The sequence below is a fragment of the Balaenoptera physalus genome (genome assembly GCF_965194825.1).
Source record: "Balaenoptera physalus genome assembly, chromosome: 14".
Lineage (NCBI taxonomy): Eukaryota > Metazoa > Chordata > Mammalia > Artiodactyla > Balaenopteridae > Balaenoptera > Balaenoptera physalus.
Window position 1 is genome coordinate 88,002,849 of NC_138893.1, and position 19,356 is coordinate 88,022,204.

General features: G+C 36.6%; 1 protein-coding gene across 14 annotated transcripts in view; it reads left to right on the top strand.

The window, feature by feature from the left end:
• Window positions 1–19,356, top strand: part of RUFY2 (RUN and FYVE domain containing 2) — a 50,223-nt gene that overhangs the window by 18,096 nt on the left and 12,771 nt on the right. For 9 of the 14 annotated variants that reach the window (XM_082424470.1, XM_082424478.1, XM_082424469.1 and 6 more), the window contains 7 exons: window positions 1,451–1,552; window positions 1,686–1,802; window positions 2,640–2,807; window positions 4,624–4,721; window positions 7,153–7,272; window positions 14,819–14,948; window positions 15,257–15,351. In XM_082424470.1, the coding sequence (XP_082280596.1) occupies window positions 1,451–1,552; window positions 1,686–1,802; window positions 2,640–2,807; window positions 4,624–4,721; window positions 7,153–7,272; window positions 14,819–14,948; window positions 15,257–15,351 (830 nt within the window). Of the gene's footprint in view, window positions 1–1,450; window positions 1,553–1,685; window positions 1,803–2,639; window positions 2,808–4,623; window positions 4,722–5,476; window positions 6,934–7,152; window positions 7,273–14,818; window positions 14,949–15,256; window positions 15,352–16,171; window positions 16,259–19,356 lie in introns of those variants that run through there. The other 5 variants (XR_014253304.1, XM_082424479.1, XM_082424472.1 and 2 more) reach the window with 3 other exon arrangements.

A 19,356-nucleotide genomic window follows, 5' to 3' on the forward strand; every position in this document is an offset into this window, starting at 1 on the left:
AGATCCCACATGCCGCGGAGCAACTAAGCCCGTGCGCCACAACTACTGAGCCTGCGCTCTAGAGCCCCTGAGCCTAGAGCCCGTCCTCCTCAGCAAGAGAAGCCACCGCAGTGAGAAGCCCGCGCACCACAACAAAGAGTAGCCCCCGCTCGCCGCAACTAGAGAAAGCCGGCGCAGCAACGAAGACCCAATGCAGCCAAAAATAAATAATAAAAATAAAATAAATAAATTTTAAAAAAAAGAATTATTGCTTTCCATTTTCAGAATTATTTAGGCTAGAGGAAGAAATCTGCTGTAGTGCTATGAACCCTACTTTACATGTTAATTAAAATTCATATTTCTTTTAGAACTGGCCTAATTTTCCCAAACCAGGAAGCACATGACTGTTTGCATGACTGCATTTTCATTTTGATAGTTTAGGACCATTTGATAGTTTGATAGATTGGGACCATTAAAGAGAGCTCCTCACTAGTTTGTGCCTCTTCTTGACCATAATAGGCGCACTGTGAAGTTCGAGTTGCATTTCTGACCAAGTGTTCATGAATTTATTTGCAAGCCATCATTGGGGAGTAGTTCCTGCTTTCCTTTCCTAGGATCCCTCTTTTCATTCTAGGCTTCAGAGCCAAGTCACTTAGTCATTCATATTTAACTCTGAGGGTGAGAGCTGTCTCGTATTTGTGATCGTCAGTTACTCAGCATACCCAGATTTCACAAGGGTGTCCTATTTGATTATCATGAATGTCTGTGTTACATTTTCAGTAATAGCAGAACTTTCCTTATAGATGTTTTTGTCTTTACACAAGTCTTTTTTTTTTTTTTTTTTTTAATTTTATTTATTTATTTATGGCTGTGTTGGGTCTTCGTTTCTGTGTGAGGGCTTTCTCCAGTTGCGGCAAGTGGGGGCCACTCTTCATCGCGGTGCGCGGGCCTCTCACTATCACAGCCTCTCTTGTTGCGGAGCACAGGCTCCAGACGCGCAGGCTCAGCAATTGTGGCTCACGGGCCTAGTCGCTCCGCGGCATGCGGGATCTTCCCAGACCAGGGCTCGAACCCGTGTCCCCTGCATTGGCAGGCAGATTCTCAACCACTGCACCACCAGGGAAGCCCTACACAAGTCTTTACAGTCTTACTGTTTACCATATAATTCTTCATATGCTTACTCATGCACTTTGTATTCAGGACATTATAAATCAGATAAGCAATATGTTTCTACTAACATATGATTTGACTGGCTAACAAAAGGAAATAGAAATAAGAGTATAATTTCTTTAATTGGTATCTTGGGATAATAGGAGCACATTTTTCTTATGAAAATTTCTGTAGATGTGAGAGACATTTTACAAGTTTTCGAATTTTATTTTCTGTTGTTATAGTCATGAACGTAACCTGTAAAGCAAGTATAAATGAAGATGTTTAAAATCTTTTTTTCTTGCCCCTGTTTTATTTTTAGTTAGCAATAGCAAAGAATAATATCATTAAACTCCAAGAAGAAAATCATCAATTACGAAGTGAAAATAAATTGATTTTAATGAAAACACAGCAGCACCTAGAAGTAAGTATAGATTGCAGACAGATTGTCTTGCATCAGAAATAGCCCTTTTGGGGACTTTTGCATAGACTGGATATATCTGTGCTGTATTAATAGTAGTGATTATAGAATAACAATTTTTATGTTTTCTTCCTAGGTTACCAAAGTAGATGTGGAAACTGAGCTTCAAACATATAAGCATTCTAGGCAGGGGCTAGATGAAATGTACAATGAAGCCAGAAGGCAGCTTCGAGATGAATCTCAGTTAAGACAAGTAGGTTACATTACAGTTACATTAGTAAAAATGATAATTTACCCTTAAGCACCACTTAAAATCTCTATCAGCCTTATCTTCCTTGGTGTGGGATAGCGATCTGATCCCCTTAGTCCCTTCAAATTCTTTAAACTCCCATTGTGTCAGTGTTTTTTAAACAGTGTTTTTAAACTGTGTTACAGTCTGTGTTTGTGAAGTGAGTAGATTGTGACCAGCATTACAAAAAATAGAATAGAATGATGTATTCGGATATCAATATTCAAATAGTAAAGTCATATTTAAAATTAACTTATTTTTTAACCTGTCTAAATTATGAAATACTGACAGAAAAATACAAATATGTAGTTTGATGGATTATAACATAAATACCTGTGTAGCCAATCCAGGTCAAGAAGAGAGTATTGCCAGCCTTTCCATCCCTTTTGCTCTTTGTCTTTAATGTTAGGATCCTTCTGATGTAAAATTCTTGAAGAGAAGAAATTAAAACTGTGAAATGGGATTTTTGATTTATCTTTGGCCTTTACTGATATGGACTACTTCATTTCTTTAAGGAAAATTAATACTGAGTTTATGAGGCATAAGAATACATAATTCTCTAGCCATTAAAATAGTGATAGTTAACATAATGTGGAAAATGCTTTCATTTAACAAAACGTGCATTTGAAAATATTTAGAATGTTCTTATAGGGCCTACTTGATTCCCTTTAGTGGGGCTTATAACTCAAAAGGAGTAGTCTGCATAATAAATGGTAACTGTTTCTTGTTGTCATTAACTGTTGTGTATCTGACTTTGACATCCTGAAGTAGTGTGTGAACTGAGGCTGTATTGAATTGCAGGATGTGGAGAATGAGCTGGCGGTACAAGTTAGTATGAAACATGAGATTGAACTTGCCATGAAGTTGTTGGAGAAAGATATCCATGAGAAACAAGATACTCTGATAGGCCTTCGACAACAGCTAGAGGAAGTTAAAGCAATTAACATAGAGATGTATCAAAAGCTGCAGGTAAGGAATGTTCTTAAATTCTTGGAACTTCTTGTTATATAAATTGAAAATGAGGGACTTCCCTGGTGGTCCAGTGGTAAAGAATCCACCTTCCAATGCAGGAGATGCAGTTCCCTCCCTGGTTGGGGAACTAGGTTCCCACATGCAGTGGGGCAGCTAAGCCCTCGTGCCACAAATACTTAACGCACCTCAACTAAAGAGCCTGTGTGCCGCAAACTGCAGAGCCTATCCGCCCTGGAGCCTGCGCATCACAAGTAGAGAAGAGAAAACCTGTACCCCACAACTAGAGAGAAGCCCACGCGCTGCAACGAAAGATCCCGCGTGCCGCAACGAAAGATCCCGTGTGCCGCAACAAAAGATCCCGTGTGCCACAAAAAAGATCCCGTGTGCCACAACTAAGACCTGATGCAGACAAAAAAAATAAAGATAAATAAATAAATTGAAAATGAATGTTTGTATGAAAGATTCGGTTTTTAAGAGATGAGCCCATTTTAATTGTGCCATGTCGGTAGTAAAAACCAGTGACATTTTTCCTAAATGGAAGCTGAAGAAATGTAGCAATGTCAAAGAACAAACAAAAAAATTACCTATCTGAGTTTGTTTCTTAATGCTGACAGATTAACGGATGAAGCGTAAATCTTTTGGGAAAATTCAGTCAAAATGTGCAAGACATTTTTGTAAACTTCTTTACACAGTATAGTCCTAAGAGATTTATTTAATTTTGATTGAAATGCTTTACTATAATTGTTACAAATTGTCTAATAAAGTGACATTGCTGTTAAGTAGACTTGTTGCCAAAAGCCCTTTACAATTTAATTTGAAAAAATAGCATATTTTACACGAGTTTATTCTGTCATCTTCTGAAAATATTGAAGGCTGAGGGTTTTTTTTCCTTTATTACTTTTTTTTTTTTTTGACCTTGCTGCACAGCTTGTGGGAGCTTAGTTTCTCAACCAGGGATTGAACCAGCGCCCTCGGCAGTGAAAGCTCAGAGTCTTAACCACTGGACCACCAGGGAATTTTCCCTTTATTACATTTTAAATGAAGACTAGTTGTAGTAGTACTGCTTTATATCTAGGAGTATTTTATTTTATTTTATTTTTAATTTATTTTTTATTAGAGTATAGTTGATTTACAATGTTGTGTTAATTTCTGCTGTATAGCAAAGTGACTCAGTTATACACACATATACATTCTTTTTTATATTTTTTTCCATTATGGTTTATCCCAGGATATTGAACATAGTTCCCTGTGCTATACAGTAGGACCTTGTTGTTTATCCATTCTATATGTAATATGTTGCATCTACTAACCCCAAACTTCCAGTCTATCCCTCCCCCACTCCCCCTCCCTCCTCGACAACAACAGGTCTGTTCTCTGTATGTGAGTCTGTTTCTGTTTCGTAGTTAGTTTCATTTGTGCTATATTTTAGATTCCACATATAAGAGATATCATATGGTATTTGTCTTTCTCTTTCTGACTTACTTCACTTAGTATGATAATCTCTGGTTGCAGCCATGTTGCTGCAAATGGCATTATTTCTTTCTTTTTTATGGCTGAGTAGTATTCCATTGTATATATGTACCACATATTCCTTATCCATTCATCTGTTGATGGACATTTAGGTTGTTTCCATGTCTTGGCTATTGTGAATAGTGCTGCTATGAACATAAGGGTGCATCTAGGAGTATTTTAATCTACAAATAAACTCTGCTCATTTCAAAGTAACAATCCCATAGCAAAATGGTATACAAAGCTTATAGATATTCAGGTTTAAAAATCAAAACCACTGTAGCTTTTATGTTTTTCTAAATAGGGTTCTGAAGCTGATTTGAAAGAAAAAAATGAAATAACTGCCCGACTAGAAGAAAAAACCAATAAAATTACTGCAGCCATGAGGCAACTGGAACAAAGGTACAGCATTTCCAGTCTTAGTTTCTTTTTTCCTTTCTTTACCCCCCTTTTCTTTATTCAACTCTGACACCTGCCACAAAGACCATTAGGAAAATTTAGATTAGGAATTTTTTTTAAAGCGCAGCAGAATTTTGCCTTTTTTGTTTCGGTTGTTGCATGGAATCAAGTTGCTTTATATTAGCCTGATTCATTTGAACCTGCCATTTTGTAGATTTTTTAGAAAGGCCTAATATCGGCAGTTTCATTTGGTTCAATGTATTACATAAAACAAATACACAAACAAAAGCCTCGAAAAAGTGAAAAACGAACAAAATCCATGGTGGAATTATCCCTGATTGATTTCCATGCATATTGATTGTCATATCCCTTGTCATTCACCATCTCTTTATGTGAAATCAAGCTTTCTGAGTTGGCAGTTTAGTTGTGTTTTTTTGAGCTAGGACCCTCAACCTAACCCAGGAAATAATTTTGTTTAAATTGAATTGTTTTATATTGGCATTTTTCACTTTTATTGTTGGAAAGTGTAATGTATTTCCATTGACCTGTCATGTTGGTGTCAACATATGTCTTATCATTGCTTTCTTTGAATCTACTTATGAAAAACATAACTATTAATGCTTTATTGACATGAATATTCTTTTATTGACATCCTCTTTCTTCTTTTTTCTTTTTTGTTTTCTTTATCCCCATTTTTACATTTTGGACATCTTTATTACCTTTTTCTGTCTTTGATTTCTGTCCATTCCATTATGAAGTGACAATGATTTGTTAACTCAAACTAGAACAATTGCAATGTCATTGGTGAAATGTGCCAGCAGTGACACTCAGGACCAGTACAAGCTGGTCAAAGATATATCTTTCTGAAAACCACTTGTATTCAAACAGACTAAAAGAGAACCAACAATTTTATAATATATTAAATTGAAAAAGAATTTATGCTATTATGTATTCTGAAAGGGTATTAGGAACCCTGTACACTTCTTGATCAGCTGCTGTGGTAATACACTGCCATAAAGCAGAGTGGGTGCACTTGGATTTCCAAAAATTCCTCATACCTTGTGCTCAAGGGCTTATTTGAGTATTGACCCTTTGAAGGTCAGAATTTTCGAATGCAGTTTTATCTTTTTAGCTACTTTTTGATGGAAAATATAAAAATTGTTTAATAATAAGTTAATCTTTGGTTTCACAATGTGTTGGCACAGACTTTTTTCCCCATTGGCCCACTCTTTGCCTACTAGCTCCTTTACTGATTTTTTACTATGTTTTAAAATAGTTTATAACCCAGATTGGCCATCATCTTATGCTTTAGCGCCTTGATTTTCCAGTTCCCCTTAGCCCTCTTCTGTGATAGCACAACTTCAAGGCCTACCTCACTCTGACTTTTATGTTCATTTCTGTACCCTTAGAGAAAAGCTTGGGTCTCCCATCTCTCCATCTTAATATTTTAAATTTAAATTTAGATTTAGAGATAACTTGAATGTTACACTTACTCTCTTTTTTTTGGAAGTGGCCTTTATACTTTTGAAATGTGTGAGGGTTGCCCCACTGGCATGGTTTTAAGGAAGAAAAGAAGAGGTAATTTTTTTGGTTAGTTGAATAGAAATTTCTCTTTTGATTCCCTACAAGGACTTAATGTCCCTTGAATACTTGGGAGATGTTTTCTTATAAAAGTAGTGACGTTAAATCTAAGAAATCCTAGATGGCCATAGGAAGCAGGGAGTGGAGCCAAGCACAGGGAGAAGCAATGACTTACAAATAAAAGCAGAAAGAAAGAAATTCACATTTTAAGCTACTTTAAAAAATTCAGTGATGAGGAACAAAAATGATCTCTAGAGAATGTTGCCAACTAGTAATAAATTCTTTTGAATCTTAAAACACACATATACACACTCACAGAACATTGGCATAATTTAGTAAATGTATAAAGATTCTATAGGGAGGACTTGACTGTTATTTGAAGTAATTGCAGGTCTTTGCTCTTGGCCTTGTAGCACACTTGATTCCTAGCATACACATCCTAGCATAATATATAACAATGTGGCTTCTTCACCTAGTGTAGACATAAGTACTATACTTTTCATGGTTTCGTAAAAAGGCAGTAACACACATATTATACTTTGAAAGTTAACTCATTATGCTTTACATAAGTGGTAAAGGCTATATTGCTTTGCATTGTTAATTATGAACAAGAAATAAAGCACATTTGAAGATAGTATTCTGGGTATATTATGCGTTATATTGAAAAAAATCACAAAACAATTTCTAGACATTGTGTGGCTCTTTCACGTTTGAGTTTGTGAGTTTTCCCCCAAACTTTGTTTTCATTTAGAAATGTTTCTATTTCCCCATTTTTCTTTTATTTGTCTTCTTCACCCTTTTACACCCTAGTTCTAGCCTCAGTTTTACCCAAAGTTGATTTGAATTACACCAGATTGCAGCAAGCAGAGAAGGCGCAAATGGACACTGAAGATGAGGACAAGAAATATCTACAAGAATGCCAGAGTAAATTCGACGGTCTGCAGAAACAAATCTCCCAAAAGGAGAAACAGCTGTGAGTATATTTGGAAATAAATAAATAAATACCTGTATTAACATAATTTCCCCCTCTTCCCCCCCCATTTTTTGGCACATAATGGTAGACAACCTATATTTTTATTTATTTAACGATGCTGGCTAGGTTGTGGAGTTCTCCTTCCAAAAAAAAAAAAGAAAAAAGAAAAAAAAGAAAACTAGAAAGCATAATTGTGATAAAACTTATGTTTTTGCTCCCTTTATTGTTTATAGAGTACTTTCAACTGTCTTGCTATCTTCTTGCTCAAGGAGAGTTTTATTCTTTTTGCTGTTGTTCAGCATTAATCTGATGGCCATTATGTTTCTAGATACTGAGTATTATAGGCCTTTGTAACTCAAAGGAACTTACGTTATCAAAGAAAGTGATATTTTCTGAGAACATTTTTATTAGTACTTTGTATGATAGATCTATATATTACCAGCTAGGAAAGATGTCAGTATATGTCACTGAGTTGAAAAAAGCAAGTTGCAGACAGTATGCTAAGTATTATCCCATTTTTTATAAAATTAAAACTGTATATGTGTGTATTTACATATACATAGAAAAGAGTTTAAAGAATACAGATTCTGGAAAATGATTATCTCAAGGGAGTGATGGTAAATTGACAGGGGTATTTTACTTTTTACTTTATAAACATCAGTATTTTTTTCCCCAATAAATATGTACCACTTTGTTATTAAAGAAAACAGCAAAACAACAATAGAAAATAAAGAGTTATATATTGGGTTGGCCAAAAATTCATTCGTGTTTTTCCGTAAGATGGTCCAGAAAAACCCGAACGAACTTTTTGGCCAACCCAATATTATGTTTAACAGATCATTAACAAGATCACATACCATGTATGATGTGTAACTTGCTAAGCTACCTTTAAATCCATTGAGGTGTTTTTAAGTTCTTTTCTATTCTTGATGATTTTCTGTCTAGTAGTTCTATCAGTTATCAAGAGAGGATTTGTTGAAATATCCCAACTATAATTGTGGATTTGTATATTTCTACTTTTAGTCCTATCAGTTTTTGCTTCTTGTATTCTGAGTTCTGTTGTTTGGTGCCTACACATTTAGGATTGCTGTGTCTTCTTGGTGTATTGACCTTTTTATCATTATATAATGTGCCTTTTGTCTCTGGTAGTTTTATTTGCTCTGAAGTCTATTTTATCTCATATTAACATAGCCACTCCTGCTTTCTTCTGATTAATGTTTTCATGTAGTAAACAAAAGATTAATGTTTACATTTTCTATCTTTTTAATTTCAGCCTAATCTGTATCATTATATTTGAAGTAAGTTTCCTATAGTGCATGTTTTTTATCCATTCTGCCAATCTCTCTTTTAAGGATGTATTTAGCCTATTTACATTTAGTGTAATTGTTGATATATTAGAGCTTAAATCTGCTGTTTTATGTATTTTCATTCCTCTATTCTATTTTTCCTGTCTTCTCATGGGTTACTTGAACATTATTTAGAATTCGCTTTTGATTTATCTGTAGTATTTTTTAGTGTATCTCTTTGTATAGATTTTTAAAAGTGGTTACTCTAGACATTGTATCATATATCTGCAACTTTTCACCACTGGTATCAACATTTTACTATATTGAGGGAAGTGTGGAAGCCTTACCTCCACTTAGGTCTTTTTACGTTCTCTTTTTTACAATATAATTTGCTTAAATATTTCCTCTATGTAATATTGAGAAGCACATCAATGATATAGTTTGTGCTTCAACCATTAAACGTAATTTAGAAAACTCTCTATTGTTCTTTCTTCATTCCTGATGCTCCAAGTTTCCTTTTTTGTGTCTGAAGAACTTCATTTAGCCATTCTTCTAAGGTAGGTCTGTTGGCAACAAATTCCCTTAGTTCTCTTTCATCTGAGAATGTCTTGATTTCACCTTTATTTCTGAAGGATATTTTCAGAATATCCTTAAAATTCTGAGTTGACAGTTCTTTTCTTTTAGCATTTGAAAAGTGTTGTGCCACTTTCTTTTGGTCTTTGTAGTTTCTGATGAAAGGTAGACTGTCATTTGAATCATTGTTCCTCTAGTTACCCTCAAGATTCTTTCTTTGGATTTATCCTTTTTTTCCTTTGGTCAGCTTCTTGGATCATTAGGCTTATCTTTGCCAAATCTGGAAAAATTTCAGCCATTATTTCTTCAAATATTTTTTTTCAGTTCCACCTGCTTTCTCCTCTCCCTCTGGGACTCTGATATCATGAATGTTAGATCTTTTTTTTAATAGTCCCACAGGACCCTGACACTATTTTTATTTTTTTCGGTCAGTTTTCTTTCTGTTGTTCAGATCGGGTAATCTCTGTTGTTCTGTTTTGAAATTCATGCATTCTTTCCTCATCATCTTCATTCTCCTATTGAGACCATTCAGTGAGATTATTTTATTTTTCAGTTCTAAGATTTCCGTTTGACTTTTCTTCCCTTCCAAAATTTCCTTTCTTCCTTTCAAAACTTCCTATTCATTAATTTGTTTCAAGCATATTCTTTTTTTTTCAGAGGAAGTAAAATATAAACTGTATTTTAAATGATACCCAGGAGTCTAAGTCACTATCTGGGCAGGAAAGGGAATTTCTAGGTAGAGGAAATGACATTTTGGGAGTTTTTTGTTTTGTTGTTTTAATTGAACTATAGTTGATTTACAGTGTTGTGTTAGTTTCAGGGGTACAGCAAAGTGATTCAGTTATACATACATCTATATATTTTTTCAGATTATTTTCCCTTATAGGTTATTACAAAATATTGAGTATACTTCCCTGTGCTAGACAGTGGGACCTGTTGGTTATCTATTTTATATATAGTAGTGTGTATATGTTAATCCCAAACTCCCCCCTTTCCCCTTTGGTAACCATAAGTTTGTTTTCTATGTCTGTGGCTCTATTTCTGTTTTGTAAATAAGTTCATTTATCTCATTTTTTTTAGATTCTACATGTAAGTGATATCATATGATATTTGTCTTTCTCTGTCTGACTTACTTCACTTAGTATGATAATCTCTAGGTCTGTCCGTGTTGCTGCAAATGGCATTTTATGGCTGACTGATATTCCATTGTATAAATATAACACATCTTTATTTAGTCATCTGTCGATGGACATTTAGGTTGCTTCCATGTCTTGGCTATTGTAAATAGTGCTACAGTGAACATTGGGGTGCATGTATCTTTTCGGATTACTGTTTTCTGCAGATATATGCCCAGGAGTGGGATTGCAGGATCGTATGGTAGCTCTATTTTTAGTTTTTAAAGGAACCTCCGTACTGTTCTCCACAGTGGTTTTACCAATTTACATACCCACCAACAGTGTAGGAGGGTTCCTCAAGCATTTTCTTAATTGGTCATGGGAACATTTTTATGATGGCTGCTTTAAAATTCTTGTTAGTTAAATCCAGCATCTTGAATTATCTGACATGTTGCCATCTGTTGAATTTTCCTGGAATCTGTTGACTTGGAATCTGTTGGAATCTGTTGATTTTTCCTGGGTCTTGGTATGACAGGTATTTTTCAGTTGCATTCTGGACATTTTGGGAACTATGTTATGAGACTGCATCTTACTTAAATCTTATGTTTTAGCAGTCCTCTACTGAAACCACACCAGCAGGGGAACGTGGACACTGACTCTTCATACCAAGTGGGGGTAGAAGCCCAGGACCATCCTGGATGGAATGGAGAAGGGTGCCTAACTAGTGGGCAGGGATTGAAATCTGTGCTTTCCACTCAGTCTCCATTGACACTGTGGAGAGGGAGAGTGGTGCCTTGTTACCATCAAGTGGGAGTGGAGTCCATGCTTCCCTCTTGGTCTATGCTGACACCATCCTGGAGGGGAGTGAGAGAGGTACCTCACTAACCCCAGGCCAGGGTAGAAATCTAGGCTCCCCACTTGGCGTTTGCTGACACTGTGGGGAGGGTGAGAAATGCCTTGTTACTGATGCATAAGGATAAAGGTCCAGGCTCTCTATGTGACTTCCACTAATACCGTAGAGGTGGTGGGGAGAGATACCTCATTACTGCTGGGTGGTGGTAAAAAAAGTCCAGGCTCCGCACTTGGCTCTTTCTCTGATACTACAACAGTGGGAATTGGGAGGCATGCCTCTCATTATTGCCAGGTGAGGGTAGAAACTAGGCTCCCTCTTTGGCTTTTGCTGACAGTGGTTGGGGTGGGCATGGTTTTTTCCTCTGGTGTTTTTTTTTGGAATAGGGCATTTATCGTTGAAAAGGTTTCTATCACGCTAGGCTGCTTCTTCCCAGCTCTTTGACAGGAGAGAGTAGGCTTTTCTTGGGGCTTTTTTTGTCTGTGCCCATTGCTGTTTGTGGGTTGTGGGCTTCTTCAACATCCAGTTGGAGCTATAAAGAAGGCAAAAAGAAGCCTCAGGGAACTCATCACCATGTTATTCCTTGAATTCTGGCATTCCTAGCTGGTCTGCTTTCTTCTCTCCCCCTTTCAGAATATTCTTATGTTTGTTTATATATAATGTCTAGGGATTTTAACTGTACTTAGTTGGAGGGATAAGTAGAAATGTGTTTACTCCACCTTGTTCAGAACCGAATTAAGTTCCTTTTAAATCTGCCACAAAAATAACATTTTGAGAAATTGGTATATAGAATAAGGCTTTAGGCCAGGGAGTATTACCTTGGTTGGAAACTTACATCATTTGTAAATTGTGAAACTAAAACTCACACACGCCCCCCCACCCCTCCCCCCCCCCCCCAGAAAAAACCCACCACTCGGCAAACAAACATTTTCTCTTAAAAACTTTCACAGAAGCGCTTTCAGGACTCCCTTGGCAACAGAAATCACAAAGAACATTTAAGTCATCAAGTTTATTAATGGTGCCAAGGGTTTTGTTGTTTAAGTCCCTGTACCCTGCGAAATGGAAAAATGTGAAAAGCAAGACTGGGACACTTTGCCAGTCAATAGAATACAATCTTGAAACTTCAGTACTCCGTGTTACTGAATCACTTTTCTGGAGTTTGACAAAAGGGTAGGTAAGACAAGTCTGATATTAATTCTACAATGTTGCCTTTGTTTGATCCCTGCCCAAAGGATGACCCAAATAATGCTCCAGGGACCTGCTGCTTCCCTGTAGGGCTAACCTACTCAGTAGGTCTTGGGTACAGATGTGGAGAGAAGATGTTTGTCCCTGCTGAAACTGTGAAAGTAATTTCATTTCTCATTGGGTGCCATTTTAGTAGAGCATAAACATGTTAACAATTTGGAGATCAAGGGGATCCCTGATGTCTCAGAAAAATTGGAACTGTTTCTGTAGAAATAGGCAATTGGGACTTTGTCCAAGAAAAACAAATTCCATTTTTTCATCTAAAATGGAAATAACTTTTTTTGGTTTCTGATTATGAAAACATTACATCCTGTTGACCAAAGGTAAGAAAATATGGGAAAAAGTGCAGAAAATAAAAATAGGATATACCTTTTTTTTTTTTTTTGGCTGCGCTCGTGGCATGAGGGAACCTTGGTTCCCCAACCAGGGATCAAACCCAAGCCCCCTGCAGTGGAAGCGCGGTGTCCTAACCACTGGACCGCCAGGGAATTCCCTGGATATACCTTTTTCTAACATTTTGATGAACATTCTTTTTGGGTATGCATAGATATTTTTTGCTTTTTATCAATAGAAAGAGGATCATGCTACATGCTCTTTAGTATCTTGTTTATTATATTTACTACATTATGGACATTGTATCATATCAGTTACTGTAGGTCTACAGTATCATATCTCAGTTAACCTAAAGGAATCATTTAGCCTGAAAAATTGTGCTTTATTGTTTGAGTTTGCATATCTTTGATTACTAGTAATAGCCTTTTGTATTTCTTTATTTTGTGAATTGCCAGTTCATAGCCTCTAGTTTTTACTCTGTGGTGTTCAGTTTCTTAATATTTATTTATATAAGAGCTCTTTATGTGTTTACTGTGGGTTTTTCACATACAGTGAAAATGTTTTCTAAGTTTATAGTTTTTTTGTGTGTGTTTTTAAAAAATTAATTAATTTATTTTTGGCTGCGTTGGGTCTTAGTTGCTGCTCACGGGCTTTCTCTAGTTGTGGCTAGTGGGGGCTACTCCTCTTTGCGGTGTGCGGGCTTCTCATTGTGGTGGCTTCTCTTGTTGTGGAGCACGGGCTGTAGGCGTGCAGGCTTCAGTAGTTGTGGCGCGCAGGCTCAATAGTTGTGGCTCACGGGCTTAGTTGCTCCGCAGCATGTGGGATCTTCCCGGACCAGGGCTTGAACCCGTGTCCCTTGTATTGGCAGGTGGATTCTTAACCACTGCGCCACCAGGGAAACCCTATAGTTTATTTTTAAACTTTGTTCAGAGTGGTTTTTTTCATTTAGGCGTTTTACATTTTTATATAGTTCTATTTTCCCTTTATGGTTTCTGCCCTTGGTGGTCAACATGTGTTTTGACAATATATTTAAAATAACTTAAAAACAAAATTTTTCCTTTGCTTTTTCACTCAGTTTTTTCTGATTCTGGATGATGCAGCCACTCAACAATGCACTCACTCTGTACTTTGCTTACTTCAGTGTTAGTAGCATATACCTGTCCCTCTGTATCCCTTTTAAATTTGTGGTGAAATGGTATTTATCAACAATTTGTAAATTCCATTTTGAGGTATCTTGTCCCTTCAACCTTAATTATAAAATCTAAAATTGCTTCACTGAAAATAATTTGGCTGTAGATGGAAATGCTAACTTTATGAGGAAACAAAAGTAATCATATTAACAAAAAATTAATATAATGTAATATGGTGATATTCTCAATATTATGACATAACATTATAATTTAAAATGTATGGTATTAGGAACTATTGCATTATTAGTATATACCTCACCTGTTACAACTACTTATGAGCAATAATTATTGGAATTATTTTGGGGGGGTTTCCTAAAATGTAAGAAGTTGACTACTTTTGTTTTTCCAGCTAGCACCTGTTGTTTGAATGATGAAATAGAGCTTTCAAATGTGAGCTGGCATTTTCAGGCAGTGTGGATTTTCCTCTAGTGTCTCCCTGGTCTTAGCTCTGTACTGTAATGGGTCAGCTTCCAACAGTAATCTGCAAAGTAGCACTTGGCACCAGGGCTGATTTTTCTGTTTCTGATGTTGAATTGATTTCGTGGTTGCTGTAATCCTTATATCAGAACAATACTTTTCATTAGTTTGTGGTAAAAGTTTTCTCATGGCCCAGAACATGGTTCCATTTCTAAGATATAACCAGTCTTACTAGTATGGTGTGCCCTTCCAGGCATTTTCCATGCTTATAACAGCATTTATGTATACAGAGTTAATAAATGACAAATTGTCATTTAGCAAGAGGTTTTTGTGATTGACAAATTAACTGAGACTTTGAGATCTGAAAACCCTGTGCTACTGAACTTGTTTTCTAAAAAAATTTGTGAAAGAAACTACCTGAAGAATTGCATTACAAAGGTGAAAGTAATCAACCAAAGAGATGCTGTTAATGAAGAATGCATACAACCGTCATGTGAGAAATAACACTGAACTTCTCTGTATTATTTGTCATTCAAGGGTGCAACTGGAAACCGATCTGAAGATTGAGAAGGAATGGAGGCAAACTTTGCAAGAAGATCTTCAAAAGGAGAAGGACACCTTATCTCATCTTAGAAATGAGACCCAACAAATCATTAGTCTTAAAAAAGTAAATAATGGTGGTAAAACTTTAAAAATTCTATCTTGATGACAGTTAAGTTATTTAAAAAGAGAATCAAATAATAATTTACATTTATACCAAGGAAACAGAGTATACTGGTCATCTTTAAAAATATCAGTAAGGAGATTAAATGAATGGAAAATAGCTGATAGTTGATAGAGCAGCTTTTTGGGTTTTTTTAGAGCAGCTATTTTTTATGAAAAGCTGAAGGATACATTCCTATCCTTTAATTGCATGTATGCAGTGTGGAGTTTGTTTCTTTTAAATTGCATTTTCTGTCTTTTATCGTTTTGAAGGAGTTCCTTCACCTCCAGGATGAAAATCACCAGTTGAAAAAAATATATCACGAACAGGAGCAAGCTCTTCAAGAACTTGGCAACAAACTTAGCGAGTAATTTCTCTTTTTTCCTCCAACTAAGTAGTCATTGACTCTTACTAAGTTATGAGTGTGCCAAACCAAGTAGACAGAAAAGTTTAAATATAAAATAGAAAGATATGAACTATTAAAAACAAAGCCAAACAAAAACTTTAAAGATTAACAAATAAGGGTGTGGATTGGAGAGATTTTTTTTTAAAGTTATGTTCATTATAGTAAGTGTTAGCTCTAAACATTTTCCAGTAGGTGAAATCTAAGACTCTTGTTTAATTTCTTCCAATCAGAGAATTCAGAAGTTCATTTAATATATTTTTCTCAGAACAAAAGTCAAATTTTCGAAATATCTGGAGAGATCTTTTTCAGACTGTTCTGAGAAGGAGCCAGCATTGTGAAAAGTGAATGGTGTTTGATGCCGTCTGGAGTTGAGGCTTGACTTCATACAGTGTGGTTAGTTCTGTCACAATGAAGTGTTACTGGGTTTCTATGAAGACAAGAAGGAGAAACGGCGTTCTGTCTTTCTCACATTTTCCTCCTTGTTCCACATGGTCTGTGTTTTGGATTAGCTTCATCTTTGTGCCCTGATTGAACATATTGTCAACTATCTAGGGTAAACGCTGGAGGGTTTAATTTAGTATTGAATGTACCACTGTCACATTAAAAAAAAAAATTGTGTCATTTTTTTTAATACAGAAAAGTAAAAGAAAGCCACAATGACCCATAAGCCTATCACCTATATAAATCCCTTTGATGTTTTATATGGTTAGAAAATTCAAAGAGCACCAAAAGGGGACTTCCCTGGCGGTCCAGTGGTTAAGACTCTGTGCTTCCAATGCAGGGGACGCGGGTACGATCCCTGGTCAGGGAACTAAGATCCCGCATGCCATGAGCAGCGCGGCCAAAAAAAGACAAAGAGCACCAAAAGGTATAAAATAAACATTTGCCTCCCTCCTCCCAAGTATCAATCCCCAAAGTTAGCTAACCTCAGAACAAATCTATATATGAGGATTTCATTATATATATGGATATGATTAGCTGTATATATATATGTCATATATATCTTTTGTAATCATTAAACTGAATAGAAATCATACTGGAATGGAGACTTAATTGCTAAAGTTGGGATTCCATTAGGAAGTCTTGAGAACAATTACCAAGGGCATAGTAAAGAGTAGTTCCCTAGGACTTCCCTGGTAGTCCAGTGGTTAAGACTCTGTGCTTCCAATGCAGGGGACACGGGTATGATCCCTGGTCAGGGGACTAAGATCCCGCATGCTGTGAGGCGCAGCCAAAAAAAAAAAAAAGAGTAGTTCCCTAAAACCACAAAAGGAAATACCAGCTCTCAAAAAGATAAAGATGTTTTTGTTTCTACAAAGCACAATTTGCATTGTGATATCAATAAGCAAGATTTTTATTCTAATCTGGCATCCATTCATTGATCATTTTGAGCCAGACCAGGTGCTCATTTTCCATTTATTCATCCAACAAATACTATGTGCCAGGCACTATTCTAAGTGCTAGGGACTCAACAGTGAACAATCCCCACAACAAAAAATATATGTACATTTATTTAAGATCATAAAGGTTTAATATTAAAACAGGTTAGAATAGTAAAACAAGGAATGTGTATTACTTTTCACCCATCTCCCACTCAATACTAGAGACTTTATAGTTGTGTTAAAGGCATGATCATTTAGATGTCCAGATAGCTGAATTCAGAATTTCGTTGTTTTCCTTTTTCCTTTATTCTGGTTCATTGATTCTCAAATTATAGTTTGCATGAAAATTACTGCTCAATGTTATTTTGAGCAGTAATTTTCAAGGGTTTTTTTGACTACTAAATTTTTCCCTTGTATACTGACTGCATACCTAATCCCTGTGTAACTGCACTGTATGCATATTCTTTTGAAGTTTGCTGGTTTGTGTGTGTGTGTGTGTGTGTGTGGTAGGTTTTTTTTGTTTGTTTGTTTTTTTACTTAAGAATATGAGTTAAAAAAAAAGAATGAGTTAGAGGTTTTTTCATATCATTACATAAAGATATTCCATAGGATGAATGTGCTTTAATTGACATTGTTTATAATTTTTTTCTTTTATAACATGCTTCTGTGTCCTTGTACGTGTGTGTTGATATATCTTGATATACCTTCTTTTTTAAAATATTTATTTATTTTATTTTTGTCTGTGTTGGGTCTTAGTTGTGACAGGCGGGATCTTCGTTGCGGCATGCGGGATACTCTGCTGTGGTGCATGGGCTCCTCATTGCAGCATGCGGGCTTCTCTCTAGTTGTGGCACATGGTCTCAGTAGTTGCAGTGCACGGGCTCTCTAGTTGTGGCGTGCAGGCTTCAGAGCATGTGGGCTCTGTAGTTGCAGCATGTGGGCTCTCTAGTTGTGGCCCACGTGCTCAGTAGTTGCGTCGTGAGGGCTTAGTTGCCCCACAGCATGTGGGATCTTAGTTCCCCGACCAGGGATTGAACCCATGTCCCCTGCATTGGAAGGCGGATTCTTAACCACTGGACCACCAGGGAAGTCCCTTGATATACTTTAATGTGTATATCTGAAGAGTAAGTTCCTAGAGGTGATCACTGGCCAAAAGAATTTAGATTTTTTTATTATAGCGATGGATGGTAACTAGACTTTTGGTGGTGATCACTCTGGAGTGTGTACAGGTTTTGAAATATAATGCTATATACCTGAGACTTACATAATAAAAACATAAAAATAAATTTAAAAAGGGGCTTCCCTGATGGCGCAGTGGTTAAGAATCCGCCTGCCAATGCAGTAGACACGGGTTCAAGCCCTGGTCCTGGAAGATCCTACATGCCATGGAGCAACTAAGCCTGTATGCCACAACTACTGAGCCTGCGCTCTAGAGCCCATGAGCCACAGCTACTGAAGCCCGCGCGCCTAGAGCCTGTGCTCCACAACAAGAGAAGCCACCGCAATGAGAAGCCCGCGCACCGCAACTAGAGAAAGCCGCGCACAGCAACAAAGACCCAATGCAGCCATAAATAAATAAATAAATAAATAAATTTATTTATTTTTTAAAAATTAATTAATTAAAAAAGATTTTGTTAGTGCCAGATTACCTACTGTCTCTGATGTTAGACCCCCTCCAGTAGTAGGAGAGAGTGCCTGTTTTTGCCAGTCTGACAGGTGAAAATCTTAAGTGTTTTGATTTGTATTTCTTTAACTATGAACAGGGTTAAGCATCTAAATTTGTGTTCCATTTGTATTTGTATTTTATTTTCTGTAAAGTGCCTGTTCGTATCCTTTGCACATTTTTTGTTTTTGGTTGATTGTTCATCTTTTTCTTATGGGGTCTTTGTAAATTATTTGTTGTACAAGTGTACATCTTTTTTTCCCAGTTTGTCTGTTGTCTTTTAGCTTCATTTATATATATATATTTTTTTAAATTAATTAATTTATTTTTTGGCTGCGTTGGGTCTTCGTTGTTGCGTGCGGGCTTTCTCTAGTTGCAGCGAGTGGGGGCTACTCATCGTTGTGGTGCGCGGGCTTCTCATTGTGGTGGCTTCTCTTGTTGCGGAGCATGGGCTCTAGGTGCGTGGGCTTCAGTAGTTGTGGTTTGCGGGCTCTAGACTGCAGGCTCAGTAGTTGTTGCGCATGGGCTTAGTTGCTCCACGGCATGTGGGATCTTCCTGGACCAGGGCTCAAACCCATGTCCCCTGAATTGGCAGGCAGATTCTTAACCACTGTGTCATCAGGGAAGCCCTAGTTTCATTTTTGATATGTATGTTTTTTCCTTGCTGATGTTTGAATTTTTATGTTTCAGATTTATTAGCTTTCCTTTACTGTTTCTGAAACCATAGTCTCTAAGACATGGATAGGGCCACTTTTGAGTCAGAACATATTTTATCCTTCCTCAACTCTGGTTCTCTTCTGTTGTGATAAGAATTTAATCAGGGCTGGAGAAGAGACCATTGGCCCCTAAGAGTATTTGTACCTGCTTATCTGCTGAAACACTTTTGGCCTTCCTCTTTATCCTCCTACTCCTATGACTGTT